Here is a 26,539-nt window from a genome sequence, read left to right as displayed (position 1 = left end):
GGTGTGTGCAGTGTGGAGGCCAGATCACTATAGTGTTTATGTTATTGGTGTGTGCAGTGTGGAGGCCAGATCACTATAGTGTTATGTTGTTGGTGTGTGCAGTGTGGAGGCCAGATCAGTCCTACCCTGAGGCAGGACCTCCACCACTGGCTGGGCCTGGGAACGTCCAGGATCACTCACTTGTCTGTTTCCATTTCCATTAGTATTAGGCCTACAGTGCATTAGGGCCTACACAGCTAGGGTTTTCCCCTGTGCTGCTGCACATAGCTCAGAGTCCTACACAGTGCATTAGGCCATAGTGATGGCTTTCCCTCTGTGCTGGAGGACACAAGGGAGTCTCATAGCAACCCTGTATTGTGTACTATAGGACCTTCAGAGCTTCAGGGACGAGTAAGAGCAGAGCACTCTATCTGCCTTGGAGATCTAGATATGAAGCCTGGACAATGGAGTGTGGGGAAAGGAATACATCACTGATAGTACAGTAGGCCTCCCTTAATGCTACAGACAGGCCATGTCCCAAATGACACCCCATTCCCTACGTATTGCACTGGTTTTGACGAAGGCCCAAATGTCTCTGGTCAAAAGTACTGCACTAAGTAAGGGAATAGGGTACAATTTGGGACGGAGAGACAGTTGGGTTGATTAATGATTGACTCCACCTCAGATACATCTCTTGTGTACCACATTTTTTGTAGCCTGCTGAATTATGACTTTTCACAAACTGACATGCTCTTACATTATGTATTATTTTTCTAAACCCCCTTAAGATTTAAGACAGATGCATTATCAAGCTGAACATCTTTACTTGGTTCAAAGAGGAAGTAGAAAGATTATGACATGGTAGTTGATGTCATAAGGATTGTTATAACACCAATGAAATGCCATACCAATAACTCAAAATACTCAGGGAGTGGAGTACCATTTGAAGTTGTAGTAGCCCCATTTCCTAGTTGCTGTTTGTGATGTCAGTGACAGTGACAGTGTGTGATGGTATTTAGTGGTAGCGTAGGCAACACTGCCTTGCTCCGTGGCCCCCTGTCCCCCTCTAGCTCCCACAGCTCCCTGTCTTCCTGGGCCTCCTTGGTCCCTGGTTCCTAGCTCCATATGGCCCCCTGGCTATCTGTCTGATGGAATGACCATGTAGGACTTCACACTCAGCCAGATCTGTCCCCATTCCTCTCCCCTGCAGCAGGAACGCTGCTCTCTCTGGTAGTCTCATCTATTATCTCCTGGAGGAGGAGGAGGGTCCACACACACACACACACACACACACACACACACACACACACACACACACACACACACACACACACACACACACACACACAATATCTTTCCACAGAGTCAGCCCCAACAAAGCACTGCAGCATCCTTCCTTCTCACTGTGTTCTCCTTACTTCATCTAACTAGGCCAAGCCACTGAATACACCAACTTTGCTATGATGGAGAAAGTTGGGGATATTTACACAACCTATTGAATGGTGATCGTTTGCGCTGTGCTTGCCTTGCTTACTTAACTGTTGTGTAAAATGAAAACGTGTGCTGAGGGAAGGGGTTGGTAATAAATTAAACTGAATGGCCAAAGCACTGAGCCCTGAGGAAGTTTGTGAAGGAAGTTTATCTGTCGGAATTAGAGGCCTGCAGCTGCCCATAGAGATTACCCAGTCTGTCTGTGTCAGAGGGATTGTATGTGTGTGTGTGTGTGTGTGTGTGTGTCTCTGTGTGTGTGTGGGTCTGTCTGTGTGTGTGTGTGTGTGTGTCAGAAGGATAATCTTACTGTCCAGTGAGAGGGACACGTAACATGGCCACACTGTACTAATGCTTCACCCTCATAATACATCCTCCCTATTCATTACAGCCTCACAGATACAGGCTGTGTCCCAAATGGCACCCTATCCCCAATATAGTGCATTACTTTTGACCAAGGCCTATAGGGAATAGAGTGCCATTTTGGACGCAGCCATACAGTATCATACACAGGAACTGCAAGGGGAAGCTGACTTGGTCATTCCGGTCAATTAGAAGCTTCTGCTGCTTTTCCTTTTCATCCAGACATCATATCCATGGATACAGATACCCCTGGTGCCTGGCCAGATACCATACAAGAAGTACAGTATGTTTAGATTTGCAAGCATTTGCAAAGATTTGCTGCTATAAATGCAGTATAAATGTGAATGTAAATTATTTTCTTTACGCTTATAAAGGGATATTTTGTGGGTTTTAGGTATATAGTAATTCCCAGTTCAATACACCAATACATTTTTCATCCTCTCGTAGCCTATGTCAGCACTCCGAAGATGTAGTACCGCTTTGCAACTCATTAATCAACCATGACAAATGTAATACTATATGGGGATAAAATTCACTTCACCTAGTTGAAATATTTCAGCTTTGAATGCTGATAGAAGATATAAGTACATTTAAGTTGTGTGTTGCTGTGTCTGGGTCGGATGGGGTTATATATAGAATTCACCATTTGAAATATTTAGCTTCAAATGTGGATCTAAGCTGATGGGATGTTTTGTCATGTCTGGGGATTGAGAGACTGCCCACTCTGTCGTATGTTCCGTCCCGTGTCTGTGCTGCAATTGAGGGTTGTGTAACACCCATGGGCAGTGGATATGTGAATTGGGCTCTATCTCCCTCTCCTCCCTCTGCGAGGGCACACACACACACACACACACAACGTGAGGGAAACAGATGGGCACAGGAGGTCACTCACCAGCAAACCTGGATTCACATAGTATTCGAAATCTCTCAAATACTTTCATCGTTTCTTTGTGCCTGCCCTGAAGTGCCAGATAGGCGGGGATTGCATTCTGTAGACTATTCCATTGGTTCCATCATGTCAGTCAAGCTCAATCAAGTGCAGCTAAAATATTTGAATGAATAAAACTATTTGAACCCAGGTCTGGACAGCAGCCTCGCCCCGGCCCCATCCCGGCTCCACAGGTAGAGAGGCTGAATGATGCTGTGGCACCAGACTGTCAGACAGTATAGCTACTCTATCAGAGGTGGAGCTGAGCTCTAGCACTACAACAGGAAAGAATAGAGATTCAGGATCAGACACCTGCTCAGTGTCCACTGCTCCTCAAACACCGTCACACAGTCACAGAGATTCAGGATCAGACACCTGCTCAGTGTCCACTGCTCCTCAAACACCGTCACACAGTCACAGTTGTCTGTTGCTTCCACAGGAGAGGGAGACCTTGATTCAGCACCGTATTTTACAATCTGTAGAATGTAGCCTAAACATAAATGTATTTATGTTTAATTGGAGAGTGATGTTTCAAGGAGGATGTGAGTATTTGCCATGGCTGTGGTTGTGTGTGTGTGTGTTTTATACGTGAGTGTGTGCGCGTCCGTCCATGTGTGTGCGGGCACATGCAAGTGTGCGTGCCTGCACCATGCTTGCTTTCCAGTAGCAAAGTCTGTCATTCTAATCCACTGTTGTCATTGTTTTCTGCAGGTATGAAGACACCGCTGAGTCCGGCCCACTTCATAGAGCATGGCCGGATGGCCTTCCCGTTCGGAGGCTGTCTGGAGCTGAATCAGCTCACGGGGATGGAGCCTACCACCAACGGCCAGGGTCAGATAAACATGTCCCTACAGCTACAACAGCAGGAGAAGAAGAAGCTGTTCTACTCGATGTGTGAGGTGTGTAACATCCAGCTGAACTCCCAGGCACAGGCCCAGGTGCACTACAACGGGAGGTCCCACCTGAAGAGGGTCAAACAGATGAACAATGGGGAGGCTCCGGCACCAGCTACTGGGTCTCTACCCACCTCTACACTGAGCCTCAGAAGAAGCACCACCAACAGCAGTACAGGTAGGCCTGCAGTGAATTTCTGTCCACATTTTTTTTCTTCTATTTGTTTGGTTACATTTCTCGAGCCAAATCCCTCAGCTGATAACAATTGACATCTGTAACCAGGGAGTCCCATTAAGGTCAGACGAGAGACCTCCTCGAAGGGAGACCTGACTAACAGGTCTGTAGTGACTATCCCTGGCTCACCCAGGGAGAGGGAGAACTCTCCTACACCCACAGATACCTCTGTAGAAATAACAAGGCCTGGACGGTACTACTCTCTCTTCTAGAGGCATAAACAGACTAGAGGTCATGGTGATGCATGCTGAGTTAGTTTGTAGCATTTGACTCAGAACCATGAATGCGTCCCAAATGGCACCCTATTCCCTATATAGTGCCTATGGGCCCTGGTTAAAATTAGTGCACTAAATAAGTAGTAGGGTGCCATTTGGGATGCACACATGGTTTCGTCATCCCTCTCAGACATTTTGTTGTTTTCTTTCACTGCTCGGTTTAACAAACTTTGCTCGGAGGTCCTTTTATATTATTAGTTGGGGAAATGAATATTAATGGCAACCTTTCTGTGTCTACAGTGCCCAGTGCCCAGTGGCTGACGATAGAGACAAATAAAGCAGTCAGTTTGAGTTTGAGGTGTCATTATAAAATGCTTCAGTCCTTTGCCATGTGTGTGTTTCAGAAGCACTGCTCTGTTTACTAATGCTGTCATCTTTGTCTCCACTCCCACCAGTAGTGGCCTAAGGATTTTCATATCCATTTGATTTTACATATTCTTTGACTGAGGGACAAATTCTCTGTTGACCCATGGGTGACATTCGCTTTTGCATAAGTTGTTTGTAGAGAGAGCTATTTCCTCTTTAAAACAGAGGATTTCATATAAGTTAGGAGCACGCTCATTTCACGAAACAGTGCTTAGTGTTCAGTGCTATGTCCAGGTTTTTTACTCCTTGTTTAAATACACTCATCTTGACTGCTTAGTGCCTGGCTGGCTGTAGAAATGTTCAGTTGACTTGATTATGTTCTGTTCTGTTCAGACTGGAGCAAAACAAATGCTCCGTAGGCAGTGGATAAAGATAGTCTTTCCAGACTGGCTTAAAGACGGTATGTAAGTTCAAATGCATCACAATTTAAAAAACAAGACTTGAACAGACAAGGCAAATTCATTGGTAAACAACAAGCATGTTGTTTTAAATGCCTGAGTTGTTACGTAGTGACAGTGACATTTTGTCTGAAGTTTGATTAATAATCCAAGTTTATGCAATATGGCCATGAAAAACATGTTGACACCTGGTGTTCAGACAGTTAACACACTGTAGTTGAATGGTTTACAATGCAGTGAGGCTGATTCTTGAATGATGTAGATGCTGTGAGGTTGAATTCTGATTGATTTACAGTTGTATAGATGGAATCAAACACATTATCTCGTCCATATCCTCCCAGGCTGACAGGAAAGAGTGATGGAGTGGGTGACAGTGTCAGTCATAGTGACAGTGGTGCTTAGAGTAGTAGAGGAAGGGTTGAGTGTGTACTTTCCCTATCAGAGGAGCTTATCTGTGCTTCCATCATAGTGGTGTGTGTGTGTGTGTGTGTGTGTGTGTGTGTGTGTGTGTGTGTGTGTGTGTGTGTGTGTGTGTGTGTGTGTGTGTGTGTGTGTGTGTGTGTGTGTGTGTGTGTGTGTGTGTGTGTGTGTGTGTGTGTGTGTGTGTGTGTGTGTGTGTGTGTGTGTGTGTGTGTGTGTGTGTGTGTGTGTGTGTGTGTGTGTGTGTGTGTGTGTGTGTGTGTGTGTGTGTGTGTGTGTGTGTGTGTGTGTGTGTGTGTGTGTGTGTGTGTGTGTGTGTGTGTGTGTGTGTGTGTGTGTGTGTGTGTGTGTGTGTGTGTGTGTGTGTGTGTGTGTGTGTGTGTGTGTGTGTGTGTGTGTGTGTGTGTGTGTGTGTGTGTGTGTGTGTGTGTGTGTGTGTGTGTGTGTGTGTGTGTGTGTGTGTGTGTGTGTGTGTGTGTGTGTGTGTGTGTGTGTGTGTGTGTGTGTGTGTGTGTGTGTGTGTGTGTGTGTGTGTGTGTGTGTGTGTGTGTGTGTGTGTGTGTGTGTGTGTGTGTGTGTGTGTGTGTGTGTGTGTGTGTGTGTGTGTGTGTGTGTGTAGTGAGGCTGATTCTTGAATGATGTAGATGCTGTGAGGTTGAATTCTGATTGATTTACAGTTGTATAGATGGAATCAAACACATTATCTCGTCCATATCCTCCCAGGCTGACAGGAAAGAGTGATGGAGTGGGTGACAGTGTCAGTCATAGTGACAGTGGTGCTTAGAGTAGTAGAGGAAGGGTTGAGTGTGTACTTTCCCTATCAGAGGAGCTTGTGTGTGCTTGTGTGTGTGGTGTGTGTGTGTGTGTGTGTGTGTGTGTGTGTGTGTGTGTGTGTGTGTGTGTGTGTGTGTGTGTGTGTGTGTGTGTGTGTGTGTGTGTGTGTGTGTGTGTGTGTGTGTGTGTGTGTGGTGTGTGTGTGTGTGTGTGTGTGTGTGTGTGTGTGTGTGTGTGTGTGTGTGTGTGTGTGTGTGTGTGTGTGTGTGTGTGTGTGTGTGTGTGTGTGTGTGTGTGTGTGTGTGTGTGTGTGTGTGTGTGTGTGTGTGTGTGTGTGTGTGTGTGTGTGTGTGTGTGTGTGTGTGTGTGTGTGTGTGTGTGTGTGTGTGTGTGTGTGTGTGTGTGTGTGTGTGTGTGTGTGTGTGTGTGTGTGTGTGTGTGTGTGTGTGTGTGTGTGTGTGTGTGTGTGTGTGTGTGTGTGTGTGTGTGTGTGTGTGTGTGTGTGTGTGTGTGTGTGTGTGTGTGTGTGTGTGTGTGTGTGTGTGTGTGTGTGTGTGTGTGTGTGTGTGTGTGTGTGTGTGTGTGTGTGTGTGTGTGTGTGTGTGTGTGTGTGTGTGTGTGTGTGTGTGTGTGTGTGTGTGTGTGTGTGTGTGTGTGTGTGTGTGTGTGTGTGTGTGTGTGTGTGTGTGTGTGTGTGTGTGTGTGTGTGTGTGTGTGTGTGTGTGTGTGTGTGTGTGTGTGTGTGTGTGTGTGTGTGTGTGTGTGTGTGTGTGTGTGTGTGTGTGTGTGTGTGTGTGTGTGTGTGTGTGTGTGTGTGTGTGTGTGTGTGTGTGTGTGTGTGTGTGTGTGTGTGTGTGTGTGTGTGTGTGTGTGTGTGTGTGTGTGTGTGTGTGTGTGTGTGTGTGTGTGTGTGTGTGTGTGTGTGTGTGTGTGTGTGTGTGTGTGTGTGTGTGTGTGTGTGTGTGTGTGTGTGTGTGTGTGTGTGTGTGTGTGTGTGTGTGTGTGTGTGTGTGTGTGTGTGTGTGTGTGTGTGTGTGTGTGTGTGTGTGTGTGTGTGTGTGTGTGTGTGAGTGAGTGAGTGAGTGAGTGAGTGAGTGTGTGAGTGTGTGAGTGTGTGAGAGACAAGGTCTGTGGACTGTTCCAGCCATGACAGCTGGTGCCCCTGGGAGATCAAGGGGGGGTTAGGCGTCACATCGCCTGGGTCCTTCCTGCTGGCTGCTCTACACACAGGCACGCATGCACACGCACACACACACACACCCCACAGCAGCAGCAACATCAGCCCTCTGTGCTGGTGCCCCACATACCCTCAGTAAATAGCAATTAGAGTGAAAAATGCTGCAGGCCTCACAGGCAGCTCATGCGAGAAAGATTTTCATGCTACAGTACAGCAGCCAGTTAATGTAGTGAACACCGGTCACAATAACATCTGTGTGTGTGACGGGGGGATTTAATGTAGTGAATACCGGTCACTGTGTACTCAGTGTGTGTGTGTGTGTGTGTGTGTGTCTGTGTGTGGCAGGGGGGTCAATGAATGTGACATAATGGAATGTTATAGGCCATTGTGTATGTCCCTATAAAACCTGTTTTATTTTTTGCCTAATTCTATATATTTTTTTTTCAAATTCTGTTTTCTCTATTTTGTTTTTCCAGGTTTCCGTTTTTTCCCTTGCTCTCAAAATCACACTTTTTTAAAATAGAAAATCAACTACATTTGATGTTCTAAGTCCACAACAATGCTTAAACCACACCAGGAGACCACTTTTAAGGTCTGGGAAAAATCTAAGAAAAGTTCATTTTTGGGTGTAGATACCCTTTAATTCACGTGTGCACCAGGAAGAGACATGTTTGGTTAGCAGTGTTTCTGTAGCACACATGTAATAGCTGAGTTTGCTGCACAAATCGCAACGGGATGGATGCAAATAATCATGATATCATGATACCAGGTAGGCATAGGTAGGTAGGCAAGACGGTGATCATTATTAGTATCATCACTAACGGAGCACAAAATGACAGACAAATGCGCAGGATTTGTCTGGGTAGAAATAGGAGATTTTGACTCCTTTTGTTGTCAGTCGACACACAGCTGTTCTTTTTTAGTTTGATCAGAGTGGATGTCCTTCATCAGAGTCTCTCTCTGTCATTCTTAACTTGTCGTCGAGCTGGATGTGACGAGTGTCGAGCTGGCTGTGACGATCACGGGGCAGTTAGGGGCAGTTGAGCCCCAGCTACATTTTTAAACACATCAGGGGTGTCTGTTGTTGCACTGAAACTTTAAAGAGTCATGACATTATTTGGGTAGTCTGAGCCAGACATATGTAATTACAGCTGGTGGACTGGAAACAGGCTCTGGTGTTGGTGTGACATACACACACACACGTACACAGACAGGCACACACACACGTACACACACACACAGTCTCTGGTGTGGCGGGACTGATGATGTCCTCGCCTCTTCTACAGTTTCTCTGTGTATCACAGTGTCTCACAGTGTCAACTAACTGGGTCAACTCGGCAGCCACCACAGCAAGGCTTCATGGCTTCATGTGGAGGGGTCTCTTCTCACTCATCATCACAACAGCCTGGTGATAACTTAATCACAGGATGTAAACGTGGGCTTGGCTTGTTGTTCACTCATCTTCAATTGCATAAACTGCAGTGGAGCTTTTATCCTAGTGCCCTCACTCCCCAAACCAACTGCTAGCCCCTACTGCCTAGAGACTTAGATTTGATAGGATCGCATAGGTGTAAACAATATGGTGGTTGCCCCATCTGGCCCTCTGATAGGCCAAATGGAATAGTTGGATGGGGGCTGGGGTTAATTTGCGATTCAGTGTCTGTGAAACAAACCTTTAACAAGCATTCCACTAGATGGCAGTATTCACATCTTCAAAAAAGATTTTCCTCTCAAAATGTTGTTCATGCGATTACAGCAACTGCAGTCAAGTTCATTGTAGGTAACCAAAGTCTATTAAAATCTCCTGTGCAGTTACTCATATTCATTCAGGGTTTTTTTTTAGGCCAGAATATGTTTAGCAGCATCTTTTTGGGGGAAGTTTGTTATTTACTCTGAGTGAGTAATGTTTTCTGTTTGAGCCAGGGGCCACATGACATCCTGTTATGTATTCATATTTGGCAGGTCGGTCTAAAATTATGTCTGTTGGAATGAAGTCATTAGGGAGTTGTTGGCAAACCATCCTCACAACATCACAGCCGTGGGTGATGTAGTTTAGTTTAGTTGTATTATGTATAAGATGAATTGCAGTATTCAACAAACAAGCACCCCAACGAACATAACAGAAATCAGGGAGTCACAAAGTGAAGCAAAATGTTGCTGATGATGAAGGGACTGGAAAAACCCATCACAATCACATTATTTAGATTAACCAAGCTGTTTATTTAGTTTAACCATCCTGGAATTCATCTGTTAAAATGTAAATTCAGTGAGATTGTTTTTCAAAAGGTAAAGTGCCTTGTAATTGCTACAAAGTAAAATGCAGCATGATGATTCAGATTACACACATGCAATTTACAAAGCTAAAGTCTTCTAAATCAAAATATAATGGCATCTGTTGAAAGTAGTACATTATGAATAGCCAGACAGTCTCTCTGGTTTATAAAGTGGTGGTGCCTCTTACACTGACAGTATTTCTGCTTTGTCACTTTTCATATTTGACTGTAGCTGCCTGGGAGAACATACTTCCAGTGTGTGTGCTTGTGTGTCTGTGTGTGCATGCATGCGTGCATGTGTAGCACATGGGGATGTGTGAAACTTACTCCTCAGCCTGAAGTGTCCCGCTTGTGTCGCCTCATTAGCTAGCTTTTGAGTTGGCTCGATCGGCTAAGACGCTTGAGGAGGGTGGTCACGTGTGTTTGTGAGACAGAGAATTCTCGCCAGATATGGGCAGAATTGGGAGGAAGTGGTATTCACTAAGCAAGCAGCGTGACGTCCTTTACACGTGTACGTATACATGTTTGTGTGTGTGTGTTCCCCACCATTACAACTCTCTCTCCAAACAGATGGTGATACCAACAACATCCCTCATATTGTCCAATTATGTCTTAGAAATGTTGTATTTACTTTTCTCCCTCATAGAAACAACTCCTGTTTGAGCAATAGAAATTATGCAAATGTTAGGATCCAATTTTCCGTGTGAGTGCAGCTCTGCGCGAGGGATTTGGTATTTAAACACCATCAAACACTGTGTGTCTGTCAACCAACCAGGCACCAGGTCGTGAAGTTACTCAGTGAGGTTTCTGATGAGCTGGCTAGGAGTAGGACAACCTCAGTTAGTAGATACTAGACCAAACCTGCCAACCCAACACCCTGCAATGCCAAGGTTGTGGTTATATTTCTGAAGGGATCACATGGGGCAACCTTCAGTGGATATACCAAACTCTATGGTCCGTGTGGCTCGGTTGGTAGGAATTGATTCCCTATGCACTCACTGTACTGTAAGTGGCTTTGGATAAAAGTGTGCTCTTAGTGGCATATCTGTCTTCTCCGTCTCTTCACCCAGCACACTGTCATGAGCCGGACTAGTAGAAGGACAACTTTCAGGGCCCTGTCTGTCTGTGGATACTAAACCTAAAACACTGCTCTGTCCTGTTTTTCCACCTAGCTACTAGCATGCTTTCATGGCACGCTTTCATGAGCCCAGGTCATGATCACAGGTCACAGCACCAGTCAGCCTATAACCAGATATAACCAGATTAGATGACTAAGTCATTTAGGTGAGTCATGCAGTCTGCTGATAGTCTTGCTACACACGCTAAGGACATGACCAGGTCAGGTCAGGCATGTCACACCAGGGCAGCAGTTAACTCTAAGGCCAGAGTAGGGTATCATAGGGCCAGGTTAATTAAGGAAGGTCAGAGTAGGGTATGATAGGGCCAAGGCAATTAAGGCAAGCTTCATAATGTAAAAAATCCTGCATTTGCCTTTGTCTGGAGGATTTCGTGGCGGAGGTGAGGAAGGTGTTCGATTCTCCGGTGTCCGGGAGAGAGGCGGCCCGAAAGCTACTTCTACTTCGTCAAGACTCCCGTAGTGTGGCAGACTACGCGGTAGACTTTCGCACGTTGGCCGCCGAGAGTCCCTGGAACCCGGAGTCCCTGTTCTACGTCTTCCTTCATGGATTATCGGAGGAGATTAAAGACGAGCTCGCAGTTCGGGAGTTACACTTGGACCTCGACTCCCTCATAGCCTTAACCATAAGGATCGATGGGCGCCTACGGGAATGCAGGAGGGAGAGGAGGCCTGTTCTCGGCCACACTCGCTCACCCATGGCTGCTTTCTCGCCTCCGAAGAACCCCGTAAATCCCCGACGCCTGCATCCCGAGAGGATCCGAAGTCACTCGAGCCCCCTCGGGAATCATCGGGGACGGGCGACTCGTTTACTCCAGAGCCTATGCAACTGGGCAGGGCTAGATTGTCGCCTAAGGAACGATTACGCAGTTGCCTGTATTGTGGTGCTACAGGGCATTACATATCCACCTGTCCAGTAAAAAGACCAGGCCCATCAGTAGGTACGAGTATGCTGGTGGGCCATACTGGGAGTCCTCTAACTCCTTTTACTCGTATCCCTTTTTATGTTATCCTGCTGTGTGGTGACTGGTCTAAAGCTCTCCGGGTGCTCATTGACTCTGGGACCGATGAGAGCTTCATGGACGCTACTCTAGTATCTGAGCTGGGATATCTCCTCTCAACCTCTCCGTTCCCATGGACGCCAGAGCACTGGACGGACATTCCATTGGCAGGGTCACTCACAGTACGGTTCCCATTAACCTGTGAGTGTCGGGCAATCACAGTGAGTCCATACAGCTTCTACTTGAATCTCCCCATGTTCCTGTTGTTTTGGGATTTTCATGGCTCCAGAGGCACAACCCCCTGATTGACTGGATCACTGGTTCTATCTTGGGTTGGAGCCCGTTCTGCCACTCACATTGCCTTAAGGCGGCGTAGCCTGCCCCGGGACGTCCTCCTGCGGCTCTGGAAAAGCCTCAGATTTCTCAGCCGTTCCCACGGAGTACCAGGACCTCCTGGAGGTTTTCAGCAAGGCTCGCACCACCTCCCTTCCTCTTCATCGTCCCTACGATTGCGCTATTGATGACCTGCTGGGCACCACACCACCTCATGGGCGTCTATATTCCCTGTCTGGCCCTGAGACCAAGGCCATGGAGGAGTACATTGAGAACTCTCTGGCTGCTGGGAGCATTTGTCCTTCTGCCTCCCCTGCCGGTGCAGGTTTCATCTTTGTGGAAAAGACGGACAAGACCCTGCGTCCATGTATTGACTACCGGGGCCTCAATGACATTACTTTTAAGAATCATTACCCTCTACCACTCCTCTCCTCGGCTTTTGAAACTCTCCAGGGGGCTAGCATCTCTTCTAAGTTGGACCTTCGGAACGCCTACCACCTAGTTCGGATACGGGAAGGAGGCTAATGGGCACTACGAGTACCCGGTCATGCCGTTTGGACTCAGCAACGATCCCGCAGTGTTCCAGGCCCTGGTCAACGATGTGCTCCGTGACATGTTGAATCGTTTTATGTTTGTCTACCTCGATGACATCCTTGTTTTCTCCTGTTCTGCTCAAGAACATGTTCTCCATGTCCTCCAAGTCCTCCAGCGCCTCCTGGAGAAACAGTTGTTTGTGAAAGCAGAAAAGTGTGAATTCCATCGCTCCACAATCTATTTTCTGGGATACGTCATCACTGAAGGGAACGTTCAGATGTTTTTTCCCGACAAGGTGAGAGCGGTGGTGGATTGGCCCCAAACCACCTCTAGAGTGCAGCTGCAACGTTTTCTGGGATTTCTACCGCCGGGGCTACAGCACCCTGGCTTCTCCCCTCTCTGCACTCACATGGTCCCCAGCTACTGACAGGGCATTTTTGGGTCTTAAGCATCGTTTCACCACAGCCCCCATCCTCATCCATCCGGACCCGTCCCGTCAGTTTGTGGTGGACGTTGACGCCTCGGACGTTGGAGTGGGGGCCATTCTGTCCCAACATTCGGCCCAGGATCAAAAGTAGCACCCCTACGCTTTCCTCTCTCATCGCCAGAATTCCGGAGAAGATGGCTACCGGAGAAGATGGCTGCCGTTTTACAGCCCTCTAACCAATTGTACTATTATGTGTGTTTTTCTGCGTTATTTGTTATTTATTCTGTACATAATGTTTCTGCCATCGTCTCTTATAACCAAAAAGAGCTTCTGGATATCAGGACAGCGGTTACTCTCCTCGTATTGGACGAAGATTTTTTCTTCAACGAGTCGGACGCGAAGGATATCCTACAGACACCCGACAAGGCCCACATCCCCGTCATTCGCAGGAGAAAGAGACAGTGATATCGTGGACGTAGGTCGGGGTGCCTTGTAAGGATCCGACGATGAGCGAGTAAACTGCCTCTTCCATCAATCCTACTAGCCAATGTTCAATCATTTGAAAATAAATTAGATTACCTAATATTACGGTTATCCTACCAACGGGACTTTAAAAACTGTAATATCTTATGTTTCACCGAGTCGTGGCTGAACGACGACATGAACAACAATACAGCTGAAGGGATATACACTACATCGGCAGGATAGAATGGCTGACTCCGGTAAGACAAGGGGTGGCGGTCTGTGTATATTTGTAAACAACAGCTGGTGCACAAAATCAAATATTAAGGAAGTCTCAAGGTTTTGCTCGCCTGAGGTAGAGTATCTTATGATAAGCTGTAGACCACACAATTTACCAAGAGAGTTTTCATCTATATTTTTCATAGCTGTCTATTTACCACCACAAACCAATGCTGGCATTAAGATTGCACTCAATGAGCTGTATAAGGCCATAACTAAACAGGAAAATTCTCATCCAGAGGCAGCGCTACTAGTGGCCGGGGACTTTAATGCAGGGAAACTTAAATCCGTTCTACCTAATTTCTACCAGCATGTTAAATGTGCAACCAGAGGAAAAAAAACTCTAGACCACCTATACTCCACACACAGAGACGCATACAAAGCTCTCCCTCGCCCTCCATTTGGCAAATCTGACCATAACTCTATCCTCCTGATTCCTGCTTATAAGCAAAAACTAAAGCAGGAAGCACCAGTGACTCGGTTAATAAAAAAGTGGTCAGATGACGCAGATGCTAAGCTACAGGACCGTTTTGCTAGCACAGACTGGAACATATTCTGGGATTCTTCAGATAGCATTGAGGAGTACACCACATCAGACACTGGCTTCATCAATAAGTGCATCGATGACGTCGTCCCCACAGTGACCGTACGTACATACCCCAACCAGAAGCCATGGATTACAGGCAACATCCGCACTGAGCTAAAGGGTAGAGCTGCCGCTTTCAAGGAGCAGGACTCTAACCCGGACGCTTATAAGAAATGCCCTCCGACGAACCATCAAACAGGCAAAGAGTCAATACAGGACTAAGATTGAATCGTACTACACCGGCTCTGACGCTCGTCGGATGTGGCAGGGCTTCAAAACTATTACAGACTACAAAGGGAAACACAGCCACGAGCTTCCCAGTGACACAAGCCTAACCAGACGAGCTAAACCACTTCTATGCTCGCTTCGAGGCGAGCAACACTGAAGCATGCATTAGAGCACCAGCTGTTCCGGATGACTATGTGATCACGCTCTCTGTAGCCGATGTGAGTAAGACTTTTAAGCAGGTCAAAATTCACAAGGCCGCAGGGACAGACGGATTACCAGGGCGTGTACTGCGAGCATGTGCTGACCAACTGGCAAGTGCCTTCACTGATATTTTCGACATGTCCCTGACTGAGTCTGTAATACCAACATGTTTCAAGCAGACCACCATAGTCCCCATGCCCAAGGACACTAAGATAACCTGCCTAAATGACTACCAACCCGTAGCACTGACGTCTGTAGCCATGAAGTGCTTTTAAAGGCTGGTCATGGCTCACATCAACACCATTATCCCAGAAACCCTAGACCCACTCCAATTTGCATACCGCCCCAACAGATTGCATTCCACACTGCCCTTTCCCACCTAGACAAGAGGAACACCTATGTGAGAATGCTATTCCTTGCCTACAGCTCAGCGTTCAACACCATAGTGCCCTCAAAGCTCATCACTAAGATAAGGATCCTGGGACTAAACACCTCCCTCTGCAACTGGATCCTGGACTTCCTGACGGGCCGCCCCAAGGTGGTAAGGGTAGGTAATAGCATATCTGCCACGCTGATCCTCAACACGGGGGACGCTCAAGGGTGCGTGCTCAGTCCCCCCCTGTACTCCCTGTTCACCCATGACTGCATGGCCAGGCACGACTCCAACACCATCATTAAGTTTGCCGACGACACAACAGCGGTAGGCCTGATCACCGACAACGATGAGACAGCCTATGGGGAGGAGGTCAGAGACCTGGCCGTGTGGTGCAAGGATAACAACCTCTCCCTCAACGTGACCAAGACAAATGAGATGATTGTGGACTACAGGAAAAAAAAGAGGACTGAGCACGCCCCCATTCTCATCGACGGGGCTGTAGTGGAACAGGTTGAGAGCTTCAAGTTCCTTGGTGTCCACATCACCAACGAACTATCATGGTCCAAACACACCAAAACAGTCGTGAAGAGGGCACGACAAAGCCTATTCCCCCTCAGGAGACTGAAAAGATTTGGCATGGGTCCTCAGATCCTCAAAAAGTTATACAGCTGCACCATCGAGAGCATCCTGACTGGTTGCATCACCGCCTGGTATGGCAACTGCTTGGCCTCCGACCGCAAGGCACTACAGAGGGTAGTGCATACGGCCCAGTACATCACTGGGGCCAAACTTCCTGCCATCCAGGACCTCTATACCAGACGGTGTCAGAGGAAGGCCCTCAAAATTGTCAAAGACTACAGCCACCCTAGTCATAGACTGTTCTCTTTGCTACCGCACGGCAAGCGGTACTGGAGCGCCAAGTCTAGGTCCAAAAGGCTTCGCAACAGCTTCTACCCCCTAGCCATAAGACTACTGAACAGCTAATCATGGCTACCCGGACTACTTGCACTGCCCCCCCCCCCCTGCCCCACCCCATCTTTTTACGCTGCTGCTACTCTGTTAATTATTTATGCATAGTCACTTTAACTCTACCCACATGTACATATTACCTCAACTACCTCAACTAGCCAGTGCCCCCGCACATTGACTCTGCACCGGTACCCTCCTGTATATTGCCTCCCTACTGTTATTTTATTTTACTTCTGCTCTTTTTTTCTCAACACTTTTTTGTTGTTGTTGTTTTATTTAACTTTTTTATTAAAACATAAATTGCATTGTTGGTTAAGGGCTGTAAGTAAGCATTTCACGGTAATGTCTACACCTGTTGTATTCGGCACATGTGGCAAATAACATTTGATTTGATTTGATTTGAGAGGTACTTTGACGTTGGTAATCGGGAGCTTCTTGCGGTCAAGATGGCGCTGGAGGAGTGGAGGCACTGGCTTGAAGGGGCAGAACACCCATTCTTAGTAAAAATCTTGAATATCTCCGCACCGCCAAACACCTCAACTAGACAAGCTAGTTGGGCTCTGTTATTCAGTCAGTTTAACTTCACCATCACCTACCGCTCTGGGTCCAAGAATGCTCTCTCTTGCCTGTATAGTTCTGCGGCTACACCATCAGGCCCTGAGACCATCCTCCCTACCTCCTGTCTCGCTGCTACACTTGTCTGGAGAATCAAGAGCCTGGTCCGCAAGGCGCAGTGTTCACAGCCAGACTCCGGGGGGGGGGGGGGCCTGGCTAACCGGATGTTCGTCCCTGATTCGGCCCGCTCCCCAGTTCTGGAATGGGCCCATTCCTCAAAGCTTACCTGTCATCCCGGCTCCCGCCGGACCCTGGCTTTCATCCGACAACATTTTTGGTGGCCCACTATGGTTTCTGACGTCTCCACATTTGTCGCCGCCTGCACTTTGTGCGCTCAGAACAAGACTCAGCGGCAAGCTCCGGCTGGCCTCCTTCAACCACTCCCTGTGCCTCATCGCCCCTGGTCCCATAAATCCCTGGATTCTGTCACTGGTCTCCCTCCGTCTGATGGCAACACCACCATCCTTACAGTGGTGGATAGGTTTTCTAAAGTCGCCCATTTAATTCTCCCCCGTAAGTTTCCTTCAGCCAAGGAGACGGCCCAGCTCATGGTGCAGCACGTCTTCCGAATCCATGGACTTCCGGTCGACATGGTCTCCGATCGTGGTCCTCAGTTCTCGTCCCGATTCTGGAAGGCGTTCTGCACCCTCATTGGCCGACGGCCAGCCTGTCCTCCAGGTTTCATCCTCAGTCCAACGGCCAGTCGGAGCGTGCCAATCAGGACCTGGAGACGACTCTTCGGTGCCTCGCCTCGGCCAACCCCACCACCTGGAGCCAGCAACTCGTGTGGGTGGAGTACCCACGGAACACCCTACCCTGCTCGGCCACTGGGCTCTCGCCTTTCGATTGTTCTCTGGGTTACCAGCCTCCGCTCTTCCCAGAGCAAGAGGAAGAGGTCAGCATCCCCTTAGCCCAGATGTTTGTCCGTCGCTGTCGGCGTACCTGGAAGAGAAACCGATCCTCTCTTCTTAAGACCACCTCCAGGTATCACGACAGGTGGACCGCCACTGGACCCCGGTTCCCCGCTATCGTCTCTCTACTCTGGATCTGCCCCTCAGAGTGGAATTCCGTAAAATTTCCCCCCACTTTATCTGCCCTTTTCCCATCTCTAAAATCCTTAGTTCCACTGCTGTTCGTCTTCTGTTGCCCCGCACCCTACGTATACATCCCACTTTTGATGTTTCTAAAATTAAACCTTTGTCTCACAGCGCTTTTTCTACTGTTTCCAGGCCCACCCCGTCTCTCCATCTCATCGACAGCCATCCGGCTTACACGGTGAGATGCCTCCTGAGTGTTCGACCTCGGGGCAGGGGTTTCCAGTACCTGGTTGACTTGGAGGGTTATGGCCCGAGGAGAGGTGCAGGGTCCCCGCTAAGGACATCCTGGACCCGGCCCTCATCGCTGACTTTCACCGCCGGCACCCCGGTCAACCAGGTATGCGCCCGGGTAGGACGCCAGGTGGCGCCCCTAGAGGGAGGGGGTACTGTCACACGCTGATTTGTTTCATCTGACTTGTGCTTGTCTCCACCCCCCACCAGGTGTCTCCCATTTGTCCCCATTATCCCCTGTGTATTTATACCAGTGTTTTCTGTTTGTCTGTTGCCAGTTTGTCTTGTCTCGTCAAGCCTGCCATACCATTCTGCCTGCCCTGACCTCGAGCCTGCTTGCCGTCCTGTACCTTTCTGACTCTGACCTGGTTTACGAACTTCTGCCTGTCCTCGACCTGCCTCTTGCCTGCCCCTTGTCTATTAATAAATATCAGAGACTCGAACCATCTGCCTCCTGTGTCTGCATCTGGGTCTCATCCTGTGTCGTTATAAAAATGTATTGAACAACTTCAAAGAAATAGTTTCAATGGTATTGACGTAATTGAAAAACCATCCTGTGGCTATTTCCAAATACCCCGGTATACGGTATATATGGTAAATATGGTATACCGCCCAAGCCTAACTGTAAACAACTAAAATAGCATTTATCTTTTAAACCTGTAAACATTTTAATGTGTGATATAAAAAATTAACAGTTTGACAGCGTTTCTTTTTTAGACGTATTGTTTCACATCACATCAGTTATGTTTTCAGTCTCTTAGCAGTGTGAATGTGTAAAAGTCTTTAAGGGCTGTAACGCTGGGTTGGTCTGATGACCCTGTGAGAGCGGCACGTACTCTGTGTTTGAATGTTCTTGTCGCACCCGTACAGTGTCATTGTGCCCCTGTGCGTTCTCACACTTCTTAACAAGTGCCCGTTTAACCCGGAAGCCAGCTGCACCAATGTGTCGTAAGAAACACTGTTCAACTGACGACCGAAGTCAGCCTGCAGGCGCCCAGCCCACCACAAGGAGTCGCTAGAGTGCGATGAGCCAAGTAAAGCCGCCCTTGCCAAACCCTCCCCTAACCCGGACGACACTAGGCCAATTGTGCACCGCCCTATGGGACTCCCAGTCACGACCGGTTGTGACGCAGCCTGGGATCGAACCCGGGTCTCTAGTAACGCCTCAATCACTGAGATGCAGTCCATTAGACCGCTGCGCCACTCGGGAGGCCCTCTGTCTATCACTTTGTAAGATATTGGACCTGTCTGTTGTGTGACAAACCCAGGTATCCATCTCGTTCCTCCTCCCGTTGTATTTCACAGGTACACGGCATCACCCACGCCGAATGACCTTTCCACTGCACATTAGTCATGGTAGAACTTTTGTTGGTACTGCTTCCTACGAACAGCTTTGGCTGTGCTGGGTTTTATGAAATCCAGTCTTGTGCAAACATGTCTGCTCAAAAACAGGTCAGCAGGTGTTGGTTCTGTTGTGCAGTTCGGTGTGGTGCGGTACTACAGTAAGAAGAAGGAGATCTTGTCCTCCACTGGCAAGCTTTTTCATGCCATTTTTGAATGTCTGAAAATACCTCTCTGCCAGTTGGAGTGCAGTATTCCGTTCTGCCTCACGAACGTCTGGAATTACTTTGACATAAAGGTTGTCGCATTGTCCGTTACGATTTACTCAGACAATCCGAATGACGAGAACAACCTTCTCAGTCTGGTGATGGTAGCATGTGAAGTGATTTGTGACATTCTGAACACTTCTAACCAATTAGAGTGTGCATCAACCTGACGCAGACGAAGATTGCGCCGACAAAGATGGCGGCCTCGCGACTAGCTCTTAGGAAACTTTGCAGTATTTTGTTTTTTTATGTATTATATTTTACATTATTAGCTCAGAAAGTGTTTTGCATCATTACATACAGCCGGGAAAAAGCGGTGGAGAAGAGGCACTCGGAGCAGCCTGCTGGTTCGACTTAGGAGGCGTGCACACCACCCACCGCTTCCAAGTATTCTACTCGCCAATGTTCAGTCTCTGGTTAACAAGCTCGACGAACTACGGGCAAGGATTTATTTCCAGAGAGACATCAAGGCCTGTAACAAACTCTCTTTCACGGAAACATGGCTCTCTTGGGATATTCTGTTGGAATCGGTCCAGCCAGATGGGTTCTCAGTTCATCGCGCAGACAGGAATAAATATCTCTCCGGGAAGCAGAAGGGCGGAGGTGTGTGTTTCATGATTAACGACTCGTGGTGTAATTGTAGTTACATACAGGAACTCGAGTCCTTCTGTTCACCCGACCTAGAATATCTCACAATCAAATGACAAGTTCACCCATGACTGTGTGGCCAAGCACGCCTCCAACTCAATCATCAAGTTTGCAGACGACACAACAGTAGTAGGCTTGATTACCAACAATGACGAGACCGCCTACTGGGAGGAGGTGAGGGCTCTGGGAGTGTGGTGCCAGGAAAATAACCTCTCACTCAACATCAACAAAACAAAGGAGATGATCGTGGACTTCAGGAAACAGCAGAGGGTGCACCCCCCTATCCACATCGACGGGACCGCAGTGGAGAAGGTGGAAAGCTTCAAGTTCCTTGGTGTACACATCACTGACAAACTGAAATGGTCCACCCACGCAGACAGTGTGGTGAAGAAGACGCCTGGTACGGCAACTGCACCGCCCACAACCGCAGGGCTCTCCAGAGGGTGGTGCGGTCTGCCGAATGCATTACCGGGGGCAAACTACCCGCCCTCCAAGACACATACAGCACCCGATGTCACAGGAAGGCCAAAAAGATCATCAAGGACATCAACCACCCGAGCCACTGCCTGTTCACCCCACTATCATCCAGAAGGCGAGGTCAGTACAGGTGCATCAAAGCTGGGACCGAGAGAATGAAAAACAGCTTCTATCTCAAGGCCATCAGACTGTTAAATAGCCATCACTAGCACATTAGAGGCTGCTGCTGCCTATTGAAATCACTGGCCACTTTAAGAAATGGAACACTAGTCATTTTAATAATGTTTACATATCTTGCACTACTCATCTCATATGTATATACTGCATTCTATTCCATAATATTCTACTGTATCTTAGTCCATGCCACTCTGTCATTGCTTGTCCATATATGTATATATTCTTATATCCCATTCCTTACTAGTTTTGTGTGTATTGGGTATATGTTGTGAAATTGTTAGATATTACTTGTTAGATATTACTGCACTGTCGGAGCTAGAAGCACAAGCATTTCGCTACACCCGCTATAACATCTGCTAAACACGTGTATGTGACAAATCAATTTTTATTGTATTTTATTTGAACCACTATCATAAACATGTTTTTTTCTAAATGGCATATTTGCGAGCCAGCGCTTTCATTTTCACAATACCCTGATTTCCTGTGTGAGTTTCTTTTAGCACTGCCCTTCTAAGTTTTGTTGGAACTATCACTCTTGTGCCCAATAAGACACACCCTCCTTCCACTGTCATCCCTCTGTTTGCAGAATGATTTAAAGTTTTCTTCAACCTGTTCTGGCCAACCCTCCATGATGTATTTGTAGACATTTGTGTTGCTCTGGCTACTTGTGTAGCGTACAGTGGTGCTTCTGAGGCAGTGTGTGGATGTGAGCTGACACTGCCTTGGTTCCGGCATCACTGGTCTCAGGTAAGGGAAAGCATGATAAACCATCAGCGTTGCTGTGGTGTTCTAATTTGCGATAAGCAATTCGGAAGTCATACGCTGACAAGATGATGGCCCACCGCTGGATGCATGCAACAGCCATTGTAGGAAGGCTCTTGTGCTCCCAAAACAACGTAAGTAAGGGTTTGTGATCAGTCAATAAGTTGTCTCCACCACAGATACTGATGGAACTTTTTTACTCCATAGATTAGTCCCAAGGCTTCCTTTTTAATCTGTGAGTATTTCTTCTCGGCTGGGGATAAAGTCTTGGATGCATACACAATGGGACATTAATCTCCATTTGGCATAATGTGCTGGATGAAGGCTCCAATACCGTACGCAGATACATCACATGACAAGGTAATGGATCGTTTTGAGTCATAGTGGACTGAGACCTGATCACTCGTTAACAGTTCTTTGCATTTGTTGAAGGCATCCTGTTCCTGTTGTTTCCAACACCAGGTCACTTGGTCTCTCAGCAACCTGTACAGTGGTGCTAGAACGGTGCTCTGCTGTGGCACTAAACGTCCATAGTAGTTAACAAGACCTAGAAAGGCCTTCAGCTCTTTCAAGTTGGTAGGCGGAGGTGCCCCCTGGAAGGCTTTGATTTTCTTTGTGGATGGGTAGATTCCTCTGTTTTCCAACACATTACCTAGATACTCGATCCCTGTTTTCCCAAACTCACATTTTGACTTTTTCACTCAGAGTCTGTTCTCCTGAAGACGTTGCAGTACCTTTTGAAGGTTACTCAGGTGCCCCTTTTTGTTCTGGCCTGTGACTAACAGATCATCCAAGTAGATAACTACATCAAGACCCTTCATCAGATTTTCCATAATCCTCTGAAAGGTAGAAGGGTCGGAGCTTAGTACGTAACCTATTGTACATAAATAAGCCCTTATGTGTGTTGATGATAGTGTATTTCTTTGAGTCATCATCCAACAACACCTGTTGGTAAGCTGTAGCCAGATCGATTTTTTAAAAGACCTTTCCTCCACTCAGTGTAGCCATTATTTATTCTATACGTGGCAAAGGATACGTTTCAATGTTTGTTGCTTGGTTCGCTGTATCTTTATAATCTCCACACAAGCGGATTGACTGTTTCACTACAGGAACTACTGGTGCGGCCTACTCACTATGTTTCACTGGTGTGAGTATGTCAGCCTTCTCTAGTCTCTCTCGCTGTTTATCAAATGGCAAGGGACGGTTCTAATAGAACTTAGGAGGCACATCAGGTTTCACTAGTATAGTTGCTGTGCCTTGCTCGTCCTTGAATACTTCCACGTGCATTTCTAACACTTCCTGAATAGATTGAGCATTTTCATGCGTTTCTGTTGTACTCACATGCTTGATTTGTTTCCAGTTAAGGTTCAGCTTTTGTAACCAGCTCCTTCCACATAAAGCTGGTCCAGCTCATTTAACAACTATTACATTTACGTTTACATTTTAGTCATTTAGCAGACGCTCTTATCCAGAGCGACTCACAGGAGCAATCAGGGTTAAGTGCCTTGCTCAATGGCACATCGACAGACCTCTCACCTAGTCGGCTCGGTAGACGGTATGACTGGTAGATCCTCACTTTGATCCTCATAGTTCACATTTGTGGTAAACTGTCCCATTACAACAATGTTCTGTCCTGTATAAGTCTTTAGTTTGATTTGTGCACCCTCTAATGGCAGATGTGGGAATGCACTCTCATACAGTTCCTGTGAAATGTAGTTTTTTGGGGTATCTGTACTTTACTTTACTATTTATATTTTTGATTACTTTTACTTCACTACATTCTTAAAGAAAATAATGTACCTTTTACTCCCTACATTTACCTTGACACCCAAAAGTACTCGTTACATTTTCAATGCTTAGCAGGACAGGAAAATGGTCCAATTCATGCACATATCAAGAGAATACGTGGTCATGCCTACTTCTGATCTGGTGGACTCACTAAACACAAATGCATCATTTGTAAATTATGTCTGAGTGTTGGAGTGTGCCCCTGGCTATCCATACATTTTAAAAACAAGAAAATTGTGCTGTCTGCTTTGCTTAATATAAGGAATTTGACATTATTTATACTTTTACTTTAACTTTTGATACTTAAGTATATTTAAAACCAAATATTTGTAGACTTTTACTCAAGTATTATTTTACTGGGTAACTTTCACTTTTACTTGAGTAACTTTCTATTAAAGTATCTATACTTTTACTCAAGTATGACAATTGGGTACTTTTTCCACCACTGCACGTGGGTCATGCGTCAGCCAGGCTAGCTCACTGCAGCTCCAGTGTCAATTTCCATATTCAGATTTCTCTTATCCACAATAAGAGTTGCTCTGAATGACAACTTGTCTTTATCAGTAGATAAAGAAAACATTTCCAGTTCTGTTTCCTCAGCCTCAACTTATTTAGTGTTCCTACTAAACTGTTGCCCCTTAGTAGTATTTGGCCTTTCTGACTGAGTTTGTGTCTTTGCTCGACATGCCCTTTTTAATATGCCCCACTTTGCCACGGTTATGGCATTTGCTGTCTTTGAAATGGCATTCATTTGCATTGTGGTTCTTAGCCTTGCAACGGTAACATTTCCTATTTTGATCCATGTTGTCTTGGACTTTGTGAACACTCGCCGCAGCTCCCTCGTTGTCCATATTGCGCAGCTGTTTAGCGGCCCTGTCCACTGTTTCCATGCTCAATCTCAAAAGCCCTCTCGAATGTCAGTCTATCTTCCGATAGCAATCTTTTTTAGGCATGATTCGTTCCGAATGATGCTAACAAACCTGTCACACTGGGAATCTTCCGGTGTTGCCCCGAACTCGCAATGCACTGCACACTGTTTCAACTGCTTACTGAGTAACTGCATCACCTGCTTTTTGGATTGCAGTGATTAAAACGAAACCTTTCAGCAATGAGCAATGGCTTTGGCTCAAAGTGTCCCTTTTTTAGAATGTTATTAATCTCGTCAAAAGTTTTATCCTTAGGTTTCTGTGGTTGAACTAGATTCTGTAGTAGTTCATGCATTTGTGCACCCATCACACTTAGCAATGTGGCTACATGCTTGTCATCTTCAATGTAGTTAGCGTCAATGTATTGTCCTTGTGTTCAATATATGTTGACCACAACTCAACGTTGTTTTTATATTCACCCATTAGTCGAAACTGGGCCATTGTACTCACTGTACAAACAACCTTTGTGTCTTTCCTACCAAGTTTAGTACATTTTTATCGCTCGTCGCCAATATTTACTGTGGTATATGAACGAGGCAAGACGCAGCATTGCTGTTTAGCGTCAATATTATTAACAGAATGAATTCACATTTTGGTGCCATTCAGCCTCATTCAGTTCCCATAATGTACTTTGACCTTGACTATGGTACGGCAACCTGTGCGTACCAATATTACTATTAACCCTATTTTGTAATACTTTAATTAACCATGTAGTTATTATAGGCTAATACACGACACCATGATAAAGAAAGGCCAGGACAGGTGAGGCAAGCACACACTAAGGACAGGTCAGGGCAGGGTATTGCTTTCAGGGCAGGGCAACCCTCCAGTTACTGGCCCACCTCTCTAACCTCGAGGCTACGGAGACTGGCAACACATGCTAAGGACATGCCAGAGCAGGAAAGAACAGGGTATAGTATGACAGGGCAGTGACAGGCTAGGCCGGGCCAGGATAGTACAGCTAGGGATCAGGTCACTTGTCTACATATCATGAGTGAACAGCTCTGTCATGGTTGACAGAGGAAGGACATCTCACTACTAGAGACAGAGAATGTGTGTTACAGCTGAGAAGGGGGCCAGGGGACGTCAGCAGTATCTTTTCAGTCCCAGGTGGATGGTATTCAGAAAGATGTCATTGCAGAGGTCAGTGAGATGAACCCCATCCCTCAAAAATTGCCCTGGGTGACTGTGTTTAATGTCTGTGTGCTTTATTGCTACTCCCCCAATCCCCTGACAAAGACTGTCATCACGTTGTTGACCCAGATCAGTGCCTTGTTGATCTTCACTGGATGAGCATTCCTCCAATGCATGTGTTGAATGATGCAGGAGTAGAGGATCTTCATGGAGGGGAACTCTACACAGAGACTCTGCATGTCTCTAACCAGCTCCACACTCTTATTACTGCTTATAAAACGAAGACGACCAAATGAAGTTAGCTAAGTCGATCAGGTATACCCATAACCTGCATTATCATGGAATAACCTGATGCTAGCCTACTGTTAAACCTTTGCAGCAGAAGGTTAATTTGAAAGCTCAGCGTTACCTAGAACCTAGTCAGGTCAACATTGGAAAACAAAACGGACAGCAAATATTAACTATGATAATCAGAATTATGATTCTGAAAAATGAAGATTATACTCTTTGAAGTGACAATTAGTACAGTTAAATACAGAACCTGCCGGCATGGTGACTCTCTTTGTAAAATCAAACTTAAATTGGTGCAAAGTTGTGTGCACGAGTACCCTATCTAGTCTAGATATCATATGACATGACCATGATCCTTCCACCTGAAAATAAAAAGTTAATGGGCTACCATCACAACAACCATTCACAACTCGTCTAGGCTAGATTGGATTACCCCATGAGAAAATATGGACTATATATAAATTATTCTGTATTTTTATATGATTCTAGACTATCTTTATCATTGTGCAACTGCATCATTTTGTCATCATAAAACATTACCTCAGACATATGATGTACAGTAGTTTGGAATTCAAAATGTATTCAATTATAATTGCATACTAAATTGGGGCCAAGCTTCCTGCCATCCAGGACCTCTATACCAGGCGGTGTCAGAGGAAGGCCCTAAAAATTGTCAAAGACTCCAG

At 46.5% G+C, this 26,539-nt stretch overlaps 1 protein-coding gene across 1 annotated transcript in view; it reads left to right on the top strand.

Annotated features, from left to right (window-relative positions):
* LOC311144005 (zinc finger protein 385B-like) overlaps positions 1–26,539 on the top strand; it is a gene marked incomplete at both ends in the record, with an annotated part of 169,574 nt that overhangs the window by 21,280 nt on the left and 121,755 nt on the right. Inside the window, one exon of the mRNA XM_084179918.1 lies at positions 3,470–3,829. Coding sequence (XP_084036044.1) covers positions 3,470–3,829 — 360 coding nt within the window. The remainder of the gene's footprint in view (positions 1–3,469; positions 3,830–26,539) is intronic.

The sequence above is a fragment of the Coregonus lavaretus genome, assembly GCF_964263955.1.
Source record: "Coregonus lavaretus genome assembly, chromosome: 16".
Classification (NCBI taxonomy): domain Eukaryota; kingdom Metazoa; phylum Chordata; class Actinopteri; order Salmoniformes; family Salmonidae; genus Coregonus; species Coregonus lavaretus.
This window is presented reverse-complemented; position numbering and strand designations above follow the sequence as displayed.